The 15735-nt window shown below is 40.8% G+C and overlaps 2 protein-coding genes and 1 long non-coding RNA gene across 8 annotated transcripts; 1 reads left to right on the forward strand and 2 right to left on the reverse strand.

The window, feature by feature from the left end:
• Window positions 1-8435: 8435 nt before the first annotated feature.
• LOC130136807 (uncharacterized) lies at window positions 8436-9004 on the forward strand. Its single transcript, XR_008815535.1, has 2 exons — window positions 8436-8468; window positions 8586-9004. It is a non-coding gene; the product is annotated as an uncharacterized LOC130136807 (long non-coding RNA).
• A 491-nt stretch (window positions 9005-9495) lies between these two features.
• Window positions 9496-13181, reverse strand: LOC130136778 (uncharacterized). Its single transcript, XM_056307111.1, has 5 exons — window positions 13158-13181; window positions 13042-13091; window positions 12879-12963; window positions 12660-12758; window positions 9496-9815 (listed from the first exon to the last, which is right to left on the reverse strand). The coding sequence occupies exons 1-5, from the start codon at window positions 13179-13181 to the stop codon at window positions 9588-9590; spliced, it is 486 nt and encodes a 161-aa protein (XP_056163086.1). The 3' UTR covers window positions 9496-9587.
• On the reverse strand, window positions 12985-15391 carry LOC130134575 (uncharacterized). Of its 6 annotated transcripts, none has more exons than XR_008815533.1 (4): window positions 15113-15391; window positions 14852-15018; window positions 13172-13378; window positions 12985-13091 (listed from the first exon to the last, which is right to left on the reverse strand). XR_008815533.1 is itself a non-coding variant. In XM_056307153.1 (4 exons), the coding sequence occupies exons 1-4, from the start codon at window positions 15351-15353 to the stop codon at window positions 13222-13224; spliced, it is 531 nt and encodes a 176-aa protein (XP_056163128.1). In that variant the 5' UTR covers window positions 15354-15391; the 3' UTR covers window positions 12985-13221. The 6 variants fall into 6 exon arrangements, 5 of the variants coding, with proteins under 5 accessions (XP_056163128.1, XP_056163127.1, XP_056163126.1 ...); XM_056307153.1 differs by having other exon boundaries at window positions 12985-13378; window positions 15113-15179; window positions 15214-15391; XM_056307152.1 differs by adding an exon at window positions 13612-13681 and having other exon boundaries at window positions 12985-13378; window positions 14852-14930.
• Window positions 15392-15735: the final 344 nt, after the last annotated feature.

Consider the following 15735-nt stretch of genomic DNA (forward strand, 5'->3'; position numbering starts at 1 on the left):
ACCATATCGAATAAATTAAAAGTTTAGGGACAACACTGCACATTGGGTTAAACTTCATGAGACCATTTGTGTAATTATCCAATTAGAGAACAGTTACTCTAGTCCCATCCACGTTCTCTCGTTCTATCACTCTCATGGAACGACTATTTCATCCTCGCTTTATTCTATTCCGGCCTACCAAACATCACGTTATCGTATTGCCCATCCCGTGAAACCGAGAGTACGATGCACCATAGCTCAATTCAAGAAAAGTCTATTTTGATTCCTAAACTGTTTATCCTGGTACATGTGTAGACATGTCTAATGTCAATTGACATTTATTGGACATCGGCAACGACAAATGTCCTTAAGAAAGCTCCTCTTTCTATAACATTGGCAAAAAAAAGAAAGAAAGAAATAAAGCATCCAACCGTTCAACTGAATACAGATGAAAGAATTCAAGTGCAAAGATTAGAATTTATTTATTCGAGAACATAAATTTAAGTAGCGCTAGCAATTTATGTTCATGTGTCAAATTCGAATTATGGGATCTTGACAATTCGTGTCATTACAAAGTATTATATTTATGTTCTAAAAAGTTCTCCGGTCTAAACAGGCTAGTGGCTCTATCATTACAAAGTATTTGATCCACCGCTCGCCCACGGATTGCTATTTCGACAACCGGGGACTAGTCATCTCCAAAGATCCATGGAAGTGGCTTCTTTATCTCTCTCTTTTAGCTTCAACAATCAAACCAATCCCTACATTTACACTCAAAAAGTGAAATGCTAACGAAACCAAATCACACTTTAGCTCAAACGCAAGATCGAAGCAAGTTGTGATCCAAATTCAAACAAACCATATCCGATACCATAATTTCCCCCAAAGTGCAGCCGACGTGCACCCGGCGTGCCGCTAGTGTGCATTTACCGAGCCTCCTAGAAACAGTCCACTTGACGCTCGGATGGAAGCACAAACAGATTGAGCAAAAAAAAGAGCCACTTAGATGGATCTTCAGATTCCTGTGCATTCGCGCAGAACAGGGTCTCCGACGCGTCATACGCGATGAACCTGTACTATCAATCAGTGCCCCAACACTCCCCCAGCGACTGCTTTTTCGCCAACAGCGGACTCCTCATCTCCGAGGATCCGTGTAAGTGGCTCCTTCCTCGCTCCCTCTCTCTCTCGCTCAAATCTTGTTTTATTTTGATTTTTACTTACGTAATCTTTTCTTCACCTTGAATAAGCTTGGGGAACCTGCATTTACCCCGCTTGACGCTTGGGTGGAGGAAGCACAGACAGAAAGACAGAAGGACGTCTGGTGTGGTGTGTGGTGTGGTGCGGTGCGGTGTTATTTTAGAGCATTTTTTGCTCTCTGTTTTTTCTTCTTCTTTTTTCAGTGGAAAGTGATGTACGTACTAGTGGTGAAGCGGGGACTTCACTCGTCACGCTGTTTATGTACGGGAAATTGACACAAATAGTTCTTGAACTTTGATTCAATATTAAATCTCATTCCTAAATTTTCAATTTGTCCAAAATGGTCCCTGAACTATGGGTAAATGTTCAATCTAGTCCTTCCGTTTGTTCAAACTGTTAAATGATGACGTGGACCGTTAACTGATGATATGGAGCTGAGTTGGATTTTCTAATACTAAATAATGATCCAGCAAGTATTTTACAAAAGAAAAACAAATTAGGGCTTCAAATGACCCTCTTCTTCCTCCTCCACGATTCTTCAACGATTCTCCTTCCTTTCAACATCAGACTTCTCAAAATGCTTGGGGATTGATACTGAAACGAAGAGGGTTGGGTTGAGGTCGATCCCGACGACGATTCGAATCTTGGGGTCTTGGAGGACACGCCACTGCCTGTGCGTGATCCGCTCAATCAGAAATCTAAACGAGGGAAGGAAGTGAGAACCGTGTGAGCATCAAGGAATTGAAATCTCGAAAGAGCTCGTGTTCTTTATAGCTTGAACGCGAGTTTGTGTTTGGTATGCTTTTTTGGTTCTGGAATTTTGCTTCTTCTTTTTTGTCGGTTGAAGGACTTGCTTCTTTTTTTTTTGGGTCGATGGACTTGCTTCTTCTTCTTTTTTGTGGGTTGAAGGACTCGCTTTTTTTTTTTTGGGTCAATGGACTTGCTTCTTCTTCTTTTTTGTGGGTTGAAGGACTCGCTTCTTAGAAGCAAAAAAATTGACTGACCAAAATCACAGAAACAAAAACGCAAGAAGGCGTACAAAGTCGAAGAAAGAAAAAGAACAAAAAGTGGAGATGAAGACTCAATTTGACATCTGAAGCTGAAACCCTCTGTGGTGATTTGGGGCCGAGCAGTAGTATCACTAGAGGAGAAGGAAAAAAAGGATGCTTTGACCATATCAGTGCAAATGAGCAAAAGGAGATGATTTCTGAATTCAATTCACAATTCTTTCCTCCATCAACTTATCCTCTGTGATCTGGTCTATCACAATCTCTTTCCAATCTGACATCGATCGAGCTCACACAGTCACATATATTAACAACAAACATATAGCGAGGAGGAGACATTAGCATTTGGTGGTCTTGATTTGTTGCAATAGAAAAATGTTTTTTAGGAATGAAAATGTTAAACTCATTCACTGTGCGTGTTTGCAATGAAAATTGGTGTTCTTAGAACGAAAATTTGTCGATGTTGTGAGGAAAGAAAATTCATATCTACCTCTGAACAAGCTTGGCTTGTTATTGTTGACAAAGCCTTATCAATATGATCTTACATCTGTAAAAGTTGAAAGACAGAATTGCTTATATGCAACTGACATGCATATAGCTATCAAACCATTTGAGAGATAAAGACCGAAATTGCCTTCATTTAGACCTCTTTTTGGTAATTGAGACCCATTTTACTGAAGTGGCAGTGATCAAATGTAACAAAATTTTTACAAACAAACAAGCCCTGCAAGCCAACTATTCAAGAGTATTGAATGTACTCTTTAACATCAACAAAGTAGACGAAAATAAGGCCAACTGCACTTTTCAAATATTGAATATACTACTTAAAGTAAAAATTTCTTGCCTAGAATGCTTGTGCTCTATCAAGCATCATTGCCACATCTTAAACACTTCCAAAACTACAAAAAAAAAAAAAACAATCTCTATCTCTTGATCTTAAATTCAAGAGTATCATATCAACAAAAAGTACAAGTGCTAATCCTACTTCCAACTCTTCAAACATCTACTTCTGGTAAATTTTCCTCTTTCTTGGAGATATTGTTGATCCAACACTTCCACTATCGTTCAAATGCTCCACGGCTTGTTTCCGTTCTTCTTGTTTCTTTTTCATAATGTCCGCCTTTTGCCGCTAGACAAAAGAAAAGCATCAATCAATCAAATGTCAAATGTTTACATAACAAGTTTACTACCATAAAGCTACACCTGTAATCCCGTTGTAGTGATAACTTTGCGAGATGCGCTCTCCACCTTCTTAGCATCATCCACATCATGGTTGGTATTTCTTAATAGTGAAATGGCTCGACTACCTTCCAGTCCAGGCTATTAAGAACAACAATACTCTAGTTAAAATGGCACTTATAATTATTCAAGAACATGATCACTTACTTAAAAGTAAGGTTAAGAGTACCTTTTGTGTGGCGGCACTATTATGATGCATCTTCACGACAAGTGGGTTGGCTTCTCTCTGTTCGACTATCTGTCCATCCTGTTCATTAAGAAAATTAAGTTAAAAATATTGACACAAACAAATACTAGAGACATAGAATGAGTAAACCTTACCTTCTCTTTTTGTTTCAATGGACAACTTCTTGAGTTGTGGCCTCGCTTGAAGCACAAATGGCATGTGATTTTTATACCTTGTCTTGACACTTTGAATCCATTTTTAGATTCTCCTTCCTCTCTTATCCTTTTCTGTTTAGGCCTACCGGGCATAACCCGAGGCATTGGTGCCATCAAAGGTTCTCTATCACTAGAAGGCCACAGGTTATCGCCATTCATTGCTTCCAAGTAGTGACTGTATGTCTTTAAATAGATATCCTTCTTATACCAGTGGGCAACAAAAGTTTCTATCTCCTCCCCTTTGAATAGTATGACACAGATTGCATGAAGGCATGGAATCCCACTCAAGTCCCATGCCCTGCAAGAATAAGAGTTGTTTCTTATGTCCACTACAAATTTATCGTTCCTATGGCGCACTTCAAATCCATCTTCTCCATTCCAAATCACATGACAAAAGGCACTTTCTTTTTTATTGCCTTCTATCTTCTCTAATATCCTTGGCGCAATTTCCCTTTTCCATCTTTGACATGCATCTCTTTTTTCACGCATTCTTGTCACTATCTTCTCTCTAATTGCCTCAAGCATAGATATGATACACATGTGTCTAGCTTCCAGTATCGATCCATTAAATGCTTTTGACAAGTTATTGTCCACAATATATGACTTGCATAGAGTTTTAAAGTGAGCCTTGCACCAATATTTTGGAGCAATCCTCATCAAATCAGTCTTTCCTGTCTTGCTCATCTTATCCAATTCCTTGAGGTGTTTTTCAAATTGCGGGATTGTAGTTGACTTTGCACACATCCAAAATTGCGTGCGACAATCATTTCTCCCATTCTTCTTGCACCAATTTGCATAGATATGTCTTGCACATCGTTGGTGCTCAGCCGATGACATCTCCTCCTCCAGTACCTGCACAAGCCCCTATAGCAAAATACATGATATCATCATATATATAATGAGGTAACAATATGGCACACATGGAAAATACAAAATGAAGGAAGATTAATCACATTACCTTCTGTTGATTTGAGATCACTGTATATCCTACACCATCCTTTGTGCCAAGATCGTTCTTTAAGGCCTCTACAAACCAGCCCCATGAATCCTTATTCTCGACCTCAACAACGGCCCATGCGATAGGGTACATTTGATTATTTGCATCCCTCCCCACAGCAGTCAATAACTCACCCTTCAACATTCCTTTTAAGAAACATCCATCTAACCCTATCAAAGGTCTGCAACCTTCAAGGAATCCCTTTCTCACGGCATCAAAGCAAACATAAAATCGTTGGAAGATGAGTCTTGAATTTGGTGATTCTCTTATAAACTTTACCTTCACAGTATTTCGAGGATTTCTATGAATAATTTCTTCATAATAATTCCACAACCTATTGAACTCATAGGAGTACATCCCGTTTAGTTTTTCGATTACCCTTCGCATAGTCCTTCTACACTGGCTTATGGTGACATCTAAGCTCATTTGCTCTCGCACAATTTTCTTGAACTCCTGCAACTTCATTGAAGGAGCTACCCTCCACAAACTTTGATAATGCTTCGCCATGTACGTAGATGTAAACCTCCTCACTTGAAAAGACCAAGAGCACGTGTGCTCATCTTTGAAAGTTTTCACTGTAAACAAGCTTGTCTTATTATCTCTAGCTGCATAAATTAACCAGTTACAATTTTTAGCTTTACATTTGGCCCTAACTCTCACCTTGTCATTCTTGATAAAATCAATATTAACTCTTCTGGTAGCTGCATATTTGTTGATAGCTTCCTTAAACTGCTTAGGGCCATCAAATACCATATTTAGTGCAAAGTGAGGTATCTCTGTGGTTTCATCAAACTGTGCATGTGTGCTTTTCCTTCTAACGGCCTCCTCTGTCTCTAGTTCATCTTCATCACTCGTGACAAAGCTCCAATTAGAATCACTTGAGTCAAAGCATTCAGTCTCAAGCTCAACATTATCTTCACAATGGGTTGTTATAGCCTCTTTCCTCCCCCATCTTCGTCTTACTTCAACATCTATTTCACTAGGTATCTCTAGCAACCTAGCAACTCTATATGCATTTTCTCCCTTAAAAGTTCTAATTTTTCCCCTAGCCGCTTGAAGTTCTTCTTCTTCATTGTCAGATAACCATGGGACCTCAATCGATTTCATGATTTTGCCCATCAATAGGCATTAAAACTCCTTCATCTTCTTCGACGTTCATCAATCCCCCCACTAACCCATCACCAATGCCAACACTCACGTCTTCACCATGTTCAATAAATATCTCACATGTACCGTCAATATTTGCCCAAAGTCGCATCATTTCCTGTACTGAAGTGTCATCTTCAATTAATCTTAGACTATTCTCAAAATTCTTACCCGGCATTAAATAGTGGAATTTCTCAATATTAGAGTAACCCATATCTTGTACCAAGTGTAAAATCTCAAAGTAGCTCAGCTTGTCTGGATCATAGAGCCACTCACTACTATGACCATCAACATACTCTACTATTCTATCACGAACAAACCTACCTCCAACCCATAGAGTAAATCGGAATGTTTCATCAGCCATGTAAATTTGCAAAAAGATAAACATAAAAATCAGCTAGACTAAAAAAGATAAAGGACACCAGCCAATCTATTTCTATTGTTTATACAATATAAACAAATAAACACCAAAAGTATAATCTAAAGACAAGAAAACAAACACAAATGAGGGCCGCGTCTGAAAAGCCAGGAAAAAGCTACAACCTAAAACTACGGCAAGTTGGGACCACATTATAACAAAACTTACTGTGCACTCGATATTGTTTTAATACTCTCATAGGGCATTGCAAAGCACAACATGCACAAATAAACTATTCCCATTTTACATCATGACAATGCTTCGATCGAGTCGGATAAACCGTGCATTATCATCTTCGAGAAAGCCTTTGTTAACCCATTTTCAAGAAAGCCCTAAATAACCCTAAATAAAAGCCATGGAGGAGCCTGTAGGACACGTCGTCCTTGTAAAACTCCCACGTGTACAGACCCGAGTCTTCATTGGAAGCATTACGCACGAGACAACATACCGGGCACAGAGTAACGTCTTCCGTGTGACAAGATATGGGTTTTAGCTTCAGGTGTCAAATTGAGTCTTCATCTCCACTTTTTGTTCTTTTTCTTTCTTCGACTGTTGTACGCCTTCTTGCGTTTTTGTTTCTGAAATTTTGGTCAGTCAATTTTTTTGCTTCTAAGAAGCAAGTCCTTCAACCCACAAAAAAGAAGAAGAAGCAAGTCCATCGACCCAAAAAAAAAAAAAGAAGCAAGTCCTTCGACCCACAAAAAAGAAGAAGCAAAATTCCAGAACCAAAAAAGCATACCAAACACAAACTTGCGTTCAAGCTATAAAGAACACGAGCTCTTCCGATATTTCAATTCTTCGATGCTCACACGGTTCTCACTTCCTTCCCTCGTTTTGATTTCTGATTGAGCGGATCACGCACAGGCAGTGGCGCGTCCTCCAAGACCCCAAGATTCAAATCGTCGCCGAGATCGACCTCAACCCAACCTTCCTCGTTTCAGTATCGATCCCCAAGCATTTTGAGAAGTCTGATGTTGAGAGGAAGAAGAATCGTTGAAGAATCGTGGAGGAGGAAGAAGAGGGTTATGTGAAGCCCTAATTTGTTTTTCTTTTGTAAAATACTTGCTGGATCATTATTTAGTATTTAGAAAATCCAACTCAGCTCCATATCATCAGTTAACGGTTCACGTCATCAGTTAACGGTTTGAGCAAACGGAAGGACTAGACTGAACATTTATCCATAGTTCAAGGACTATTTTGGACAAATTAAAAGTTCATGGACGAAATTGAACATTGAACCAAAGCTCAGGCACTATTTGTGTCAATTTCCCTCTATATATCGTTTATTAAATAAAAATCTAGTCTGTGCGATTTCCCAGGGATTGGATTGAGAGTCTCCGCTGTGATGATATGTAATTTTAATTTTTTCTCATATTCTCTAATATCACGAATAAAAAATTCTCTAAATTTATAAGTAACTACTGATAAAATGGGATCATTGAAATAAGATTTCCGAGACACCACCCTGTTATCTAGAATATAAATTGGTAACTTAAAACAAGCGAAGCGTTTGTTTGGCTAACCAAAGCATTACTACTCTCTTTTTTAATGATGGTCGGTGGGGGTTAAGCAGAGCATGTGCGCAACGCAAATGGAACCCTCTTCTTCGTTCCATTGACAAATCTCTCTCTATTTCCATCCACGCTAGTGCTAGTAGTATACTGTAATCCCGTTCGGTCGTCCTCCTTGGCGTGTTTATCCTGGGGATTCTCGAGAATTCGAAAAAGCAGAGGAAGAAGAAAGAGATTCGACGGTGGGAAGACACGCCCCCACCCACCCCCTTCTCGGATAAAGCAAAAAGTTGAACATCTCTAGAGAAGAAGGGGCCGAACAAGCAGATCGGATTGTACTCGCTGGGAATTTTGATCGGTACGGATGTGCAATTCGTTCTCGTTTGTTGCGTTCCTATTCGGCTGAGTTCTGAATGAGTTTTCGATGATGGGTTGTTGTTCGCGGATGAGTGTGTGTGTGTGTGTGAGAGAGAGAGAGAGAGAGAGAGAGAGAGATGGACAAGAAGGGTCCGGATGAGCTGTGTGCCGTGTCATTCAGAATAAGATGATGGGTTGTTGTTCGCCATCTCATTCTCTCCTCCTTCCTTTTCAAGGTATATATGTAAGTAGTAGATATGTGCTGTGTGCATTTGCTACTCCTGCACCCACGATGATAATTAGATCACACACCTACCCATAACACACTGACCGAGTGACGATGGCTCTTCCAGATTGTTGCGGTGGGATATGCCGTCCTGACGACGACTGGGTCGGTGGATCTTGACCGGAAAATGAGGGCTTTTCGGGTCTTACCCATGTTCCTCTTTGCCTGCTCCTCTTATCTTTCGCATCTTATTCTGCTCTCGTCAGCTTCGCAGGAATGTGCCAGTGTCTCCAACCAAAATGTTTTAAGCCTTTTAAGTAGCTTCTCATTCTTGTACAGTGTACACTACTCTTTGTCGTCTTCATATGGTTTCAGATTTTGCACTGTCGTTGTTGCATTGCTTTTCGAGAAAATGTACATCATCGATTTGCAAAAGTTCACTAGGAAGCAGTTGTTTTAGCGGTTGGGATATCGATGACGAATGTAAAGTCGGGCCATAAATTTCTGATTTGAAATGAAAATAAGAGAGGTAGTTGAGTTGTTCAATAGTAGGTGGGCAATACGGATGGCTCTTATCCAAACCTAAAGGCTGCGTTTGGTCGTCCGGATTTCTAAACAGGATAGGACTGGATAGGATAGGATAAGAAATCCTGGGATTTCTTCATATCCTATCCACTGTTTGGTGAACTACGGATTTAAAGTCGGATAGGATAAATTTTTTTTTTTTTTGCTATTCACGGGTCCGGAGAAGTCAGTGAAGAAAAAAAAGCCGAGAAATTTTTTTGATGAAAGCGCACAAGGTGTGGGGATGAAGATGACAGCGAGTGGAGCGTAGAGTTTCTGGAAAAATAGGCATTAGAAATCCTATCCGGGTCTATCCTACCCCCTCCCCCCGGATTTTTTTATCCGGGTTATATCCGGTCTATATCCGACCTTATCCTATCCTGGACCACCACCAAACACAGGATAGGATAAAACATATCCTATCCTGGCTTTTATACGGTCGACCAAATGCAGCCAAAGAGTAAAGAACCGCAGAGAACGAGAATCCTTCCGGCATAAGCAAATACAAATTTACTTAATACTTTTTCCTCCTCATCACGACATACTTGGGAAACCCTTGAAATTTTTACACTAGCTTCTTCTGGTACCATCTTCTGTATATCTTAGCGCCTTTGAATTCTGCATCGATTTCTCTCTCTGTTCGTATCTCCATTGGGTTTTTCGATGGCCATCCGCCCACACAGCACGAAATTGTCATATCGATCGAATCGACATGTTGAAGCAAATCGCGCCTCTCATCGAATAGATTTCTCATGTCAACAGCCACTTCGAGCACATCGGATCGTATGAATACCTACAATGATCACCGCTACGGTTAATAGCATGAGGCGTCAAAATTAGATACTTATTGTGGAACAAAATAAAATAATGAGTATGAAACTAGGGCACAACACAATCAAATAACCAATCCAAAAAAGAATGTGTAAATTATTAACTCGGTGAAATTGACCTACGAGAATCCCGACTTTGTCAAGATCCTCGAGCGAAGGGCCGAGAAAAGAGTGAAGTTCACATAATGGCTGCCTAGCTATCAACGGAAAGACGCGTATTGTACCAAATACTAAGACCACACCACATGCTTTGGCCATCAGATTGCTACCAGTGACATAAGCTAAAGATAAAGATACACAGAACTATTGCTATCGATTGCAGAACCAATCACTGTGGCAACAAGATAGAAGCTGTTTTGGCGGAAACATCGGAGGCCGCACCAAGAATGGACAAATTGATTAAAGAAGACTCCACATCAGGGGCATGGTGGATAACAGAATGGCCTGCAATTTTTAGTGATACCAAGATTGCAAGCTTATTCAATTCTTTAGCCATGTGAGAGAGGTTTGGATATGTAACCTCCGGATCATGTGCGATAGATATATGATCTATATTCTGAATAAATCGTGGATCCTAAGGCCCAGGACACCCGAGCATGATTTCCATAAATCTCTCATGCAGCAGACCATATCTCTCCAAGTAAAACAAGAAACATGTAGGTCTCTCGACCTCATTCCTTCGTAGTTACTGCACTACTCTCTCTCTCTCTCTCTCTCTCTCTCTCTCTCTCTCTCTCACGCACGCATGCACATCAAGTTCTCTCTGGGAAACCATGGGAACCGGACATCGTATCACATTTGTACTTTGACCAGTTGACACTGTTCCCATATGTACTTCAACCTTCTGGAAGATCAAAACTTTTGGCTCCTAAGAATTATATTGAAAGCTTTAGTTCCCCACTCCCACTCCCCATCCTCTTGCATTTGCCATGTGGAAGTGCAATCTACAATTTGTGGCTAATAGATGGGACAGACAGATTAAGTTTGGTGACAAATATGGGAGTGACTGTACTTACCAAAGTCAAAAGCTTAACCACGACTGGGAGAGTGATTTCAACAAAGCACCAGAGGATGTGAAGTAGCGATTTCTAGCTCCAGCCACAAAATTGCCTTCTCCTTAACCCAAATGCTGTTTTCCGTCTGAACAGATCATTTGACAGTAGAATCTTGAAGTGCAAAAAGTGTTAGGATCGGAGCACAAATCTTTATGCCCATAGTTCTATAATCATCGAGAGATGGCATCAAACTAAAGTTTGGGCTATAGCAAGAGGAAATGAATGAACAATCAATATGCACAATTTATATAATAAGCCATAACAGAATGACAGGCCTGTTGATGGTTTAGGGTTAGATTTTGTCTATCGAATTCCAATAGTTACACAGTCACAGACACACACACACCAGAATGGCATGCGGATTGATTAGGGTCAGATTTTGTGACTGTCAAAAGCCAATAAAAAAAATTTCAAGATCCTGCATGTGGCTAACTCCTAAGTAATGAACTGGTGAGCAAGCCAAAGAGTCTCCTCAATGGAATAGACTAAGTTTCATATCCCCTATTTCAGTAACATCAGATGCAAGTGCAACTTCGAATTATCAATTCATCGTTCCCTATGAGCTTATGACTCCTGGATACTACCTGCAATCAGCTTGGGACAGATTCCATAAGAAAACTAATGCTCACCCTAGACTGCACAATTAATTCAAGAGGAAACACGCTCGAATTACCTACACTGTAATAAGACCTAGTTTGGTTGTTGGGAGTAACATAAGAGGAACGGGAATTCAACCCTCATTCCAACGAGTAGGAATGCTGAGTGGGAATAGGACTCAAGAGCTATAACTACTGCTCAGGTTTCATTACTGAGGGAGGAATATGAATTCTAAATCATTTTTAGTATGATCGCTACAATTAAAGAGTGTCAAAAGTTAGTTTTCTCCACTTTCTTATTATCTGATTGATCTCCCATAAAAAACTTGGAACATGCCCATCACACTATCTTTCATGTGTTTTCACTTAAACATGCACCCTTTCGCATTTGAAAAGCACCCGTATCATTCCCTCCCAAAACAGCAGACCAATAATTACTCCCCCATCTTTGGCCATCACGAGTGTTGGGTAGGGTTTGGTTTGGGTAATTGCAGGTTTCACCAGTTTCCCCCATGGAATTAATAAGCCACCTCATTTTCATTCGTTATAATATCACTTCATACTACTTTTCATGCTTGTTGCATTTTTACAATACATTTGCTCAATGTCAATGAGACATATTTGATCGTAACAAGGGATCAAGAACTGATGTAAATAAATAGCTATCATGTCAAACTAACAAATTTCTGCTCTTACAGCAAGCCCCCGTAAGTACACCCCATGATCCTCAACCGCTAAACATTCTTTCCATTTGCTATAAGCCTAGATCCAGCAGCTGAATTTTCTACCGAAGTATCACCCAATTTTTGGTTTGAGCTGTAACTGCTAATAAAGGAAAAGAGTTAGAATATCACGGTGGTATCTTAGTATGAAAAGATGATCAGCTCAATGTGGACTGAATAGAATAAGCAAGATTTCCGTCGGCTAAGCAGTGATTCTGCTAGCACTATTGATGGAATTGCAAAGCAGATTATATCGATCCAATAAAGATCGTCACACATGTGCATTTGAAGCTCATCGTTGAACACGTATTTTCACAACAAAACATGAGAAAGTATAAATGCAGCTAACAAGCAAAAAAGAACAACATTTGATGGAAAGAACCCATCCGTAATCATTCTACCGGCAATGGAATACCGAAATGCAGCTCACATACCTTCCCCCCAGGCGCTAGACTATCCAAAATAGAATCTACCAAAGGCTTCTGCACAACCCTTCTCTTGTGATGCTTTTTCTTGACATGAGGATCTGGACACTGCATCAAAATATGGAACGAGAGCACTAAGTTCATTCCTCCAGCATGCAAACTAGTTAAAACAATTTGGGAGGTAAAGAGATGTGAGTTCCTAAGAAGTTTTAAAGACAAGACACTTACAAGGATCGAAACTAACATCAAAGGACCTGGGTAAGTGGACATTATATGTTTGAAAGAAACTGTGGCATTTGCAAACAGAAAATGTCTGCAATGAAGTCAAGAAAGCTATAAGAAAAACAATGATATGCAGATTGATCAATGGATGGTAAATTACAAAGCCTACATGTTCTTTAGAGCCAGATCCTTTACCCGGCATTCCGCACGCTTAGCAAGCTACAAATAGTACATTTCAAGAATACGAACTAAATCTCCACGCTCTTCCATCAAATGAGAATAAACCAAGATTGTAGTACACTGACGCATCAGAGTAATTGCTGAGTGTGCTAGAAGCAACCCAAGGTGTTCATGCCATACTTTCTACCGGATTTCCAGTCCCAGATAGTTTCCCGAGGGATTTGGTTTTGCGAGCCACGCAAGAAATCTGCCACTGCCTGGGAATTTCATGTACTCTCAGTTGAAGAAAGATGTCCCATGCAGGCAAGCAACAAGACGCCCGTTTACTGGAATGAGGTTGAAGCGATAATCACAATGACAGAGTCAGCAAGACAAATTAAACAAAATAAAGAAGCAGAAGAAGATTTTAGTAACTCAAATGTCACTTCCCAAACTCTACGGTCTGAAATTGTTATTCTGGCTCCAGGTAGTTTCACCTCAGTCACACCATATTAACCGGTCATCGAATCTCATCATTACCATAAACTTGGACAGACACACACAAAGGAATAAGATATACATCGTGCTCATCATCCAGTGAACATGGACAGCCGCATACAGGGGAATTAGATCTGAATTGCGCTTGTCATCTACCAATGAAAAGATAACAGGTGGTTGACACGTTCTAAAAGAAGAGAAGGGAAGATTTTGTAATGCCATGTCACTTCATGAGAGCCTAAATGACCCTGCAGTCTAAAACACAAACAAGCTAAATCGAGTACTTCCACAGCTTTACGGGCTCGTCCTAAACCAATTCATTTGAACTAAAGAAGGGAATTGATATATCGAGTCACTAGATTATTGATGGACCCTCAGATCAAGTACCTTTTGAACAATCGTACTCTATTCAAGTGTTCACCAATAACTTTTCAAAGTCATAGGAAGATTAGATCGAGAATCTGGAGAAGTCAAAATCCAAATACAGCAATCGATTCTTCTAACAATAGATAGGGGTTCCAAGTTTCTACAATTATGAACCAAGATTTTCTCCTTGCAAAGAAGTTACGCGGTCACGTGATAAAGAGGTATAAAAATCGGATCCTTAACAGCACGATCCAAGTAGAGCAACTCCATTAAGAGAAAGACAAAGGAAATTGAATTGAGTAGGCAGCACGCCACGAGCATGAAGGAGAGAAGATGACAAAGCACCGATGATTGTCCCGAAAGCTATGGCTTCTGAAATATAAGATCATTTCGAATAAAGGAAACTCAATTCCAAGTCTGCTAATCTGCAGATCCTTATATAACCGCGCTGGCTTCGCATATCAGTATGATATGAGGGCGGTTGATCGGACCACAATGCCAACGCAAAGTCAATCAGAGAAACTTAAGAGGCCTATGGTCTATCTGACCTTCTCTTTAACCGTTTTTATTTCTCTACAACTCTCTCCAATTACACGGCCTAGCCCTTCAGTTGCAGCGCCTTTGTTAATCCATGCAGGCACAACGGACCAACACGCACAGGAGAATGACCTCTTTATATTAATGACATTCATCTAATACAGCAAGCTCAGTCGAGCGAATTATCAAGACGTGCCGTGGGTGAGACCTCAAAGCAAAATGCTTCTACACATAACTCAGGCTTCTACCCTGACTGAAATTCACAAACGTTCGAGCGTGATGCAGCTGGGAATTCAGGAAAAGTTGATACTCAGGAAACGCAGAGAACTAACTATCCAACATATAATTGCAATGAATGCAAACAGAAGTTACAGACAGGATGGCAAAGACTTTTGAGAACAATACCAAGGTGGCCTCACCGCTCCCAATGTCCATCACCATCAAAGGCAAGGTCGGGTCCGCCAAAACCACGTCCCAGTTCGGCGCTTGGGCAGGCATCTACCATCATGGAACCAGAATCAGACAAAGCGCTAACCAAGGACTCGAATGAAAAAGGAAGAATTTTAACGCTGACATGACCCGATTCCTGCAAAAAAAAATGAGAAACCGACAAAACTCGCTTTCACCGGACTCTCGAATCGTCGGCAATCGACAACAACTTCTTCGTTCAACGTTGTTACCTCGGACTCTAAGGCGACGAGGTGAGGTCGGCGCTTCGTAGCTGATTCCGTGCTTCTTGTTGCCCTTGCCCTTGCTGCTGTTGCGGCTGGACTGCGGTGCCGCTGCTGCTGTAACACCGAAGACACGATGACTCGCAGGTTGATCCAGCGAGCTTGGCGATGCGGAGAAATGGAGGAGGTGTGAAGAAGCGAGAGGAGTGCGCAAGGAAGCAGAGAAGGGGACGATGATGATGATAGCCATCCATTGATGCCGACTCGAGCTTCGACTTCAGGCATTCATCATGGAAGCTCCTGCTTGAACTTTCCGTGCTTAAACTTTCCATGACCATGGCCATAGAAAGCCCCGTGTCCGAGATGATGAGCACCATGAGGCATTTGGTGTGCCCCGTAAGCAGCGGCTGCAACAGCGAGGCCCCCAGCTACCATTGCTCCCATACCAGGACCAGGACCATGCCCTATAAACACACAGGGAACCAGATCAGGAAACATAAATAGCTATCATACAAAACACTAGCAAGAAGTTCAGTGAGAAACAGGTCCTACCCGACGAAAACACCAAATAGAAAAAACTAGAAACCATCAGTACCTCAGTGAAATCCCTGTAAATTCGGAATTGAAAACCA

This window comes from Syzygium oleosum, unplaced genomic scaffold (genome assembly GCF_021117445.2).
Source record: "Syzygium oleosum isolate NSW1041296 unplaced genomic scaffold, Sole_v2.1 Sole_v2.50, whole genome shotgun sequence".
NCBI classification, from domain to species: Eukaryota; Viridiplantae; Streptophyta; class Magnoliopsida; order Myrtales; family Myrtaceae; genus Syzygium; species Syzygium oleosum.

Coding starts and splice junctions, on each gene's coding strand:
- LOC130136778 (XM_056307111.1), bottom strand. CDS start 13,181: ATGCGTCAGTGTACTACAATCTTG. Junction 13,092..13,157: donor GTCAGTGTACTACAATCTTG/GTTTATTCTCAT, acceptor TACTATTTGTAG/CTTGCTAAGCGTGCGGAATG. Junction 9,816..12,659: donor GTCTAGCGCCTGGGGGGAAG/GTATGTGAGCTG, acceptor TGATCATTGTAG/GTATTCATACGATCCGATGT.
- LOC130134575 (XM_056307151.1), bottom strand. CDS start 15,388: ATGCCTGAAGTCGAAGCTCGAGTCGGCATCAATGGATGGCTATCATCA. Junction 15,019..15,112: donor TCGTCGCCTTAGAGTCCGAG/GTAACAACGTTG, acceptor TTTTTTTTGCAG/GAATCGGGTCATGTCAGCGT. Junction 13,379..14,851: donor GGTGATGGACATTGGGAGCG/GTGAGGCCACCT, acceptor ACCTCATTCCAG/TAAACGGGCGTCTTGTTGCT.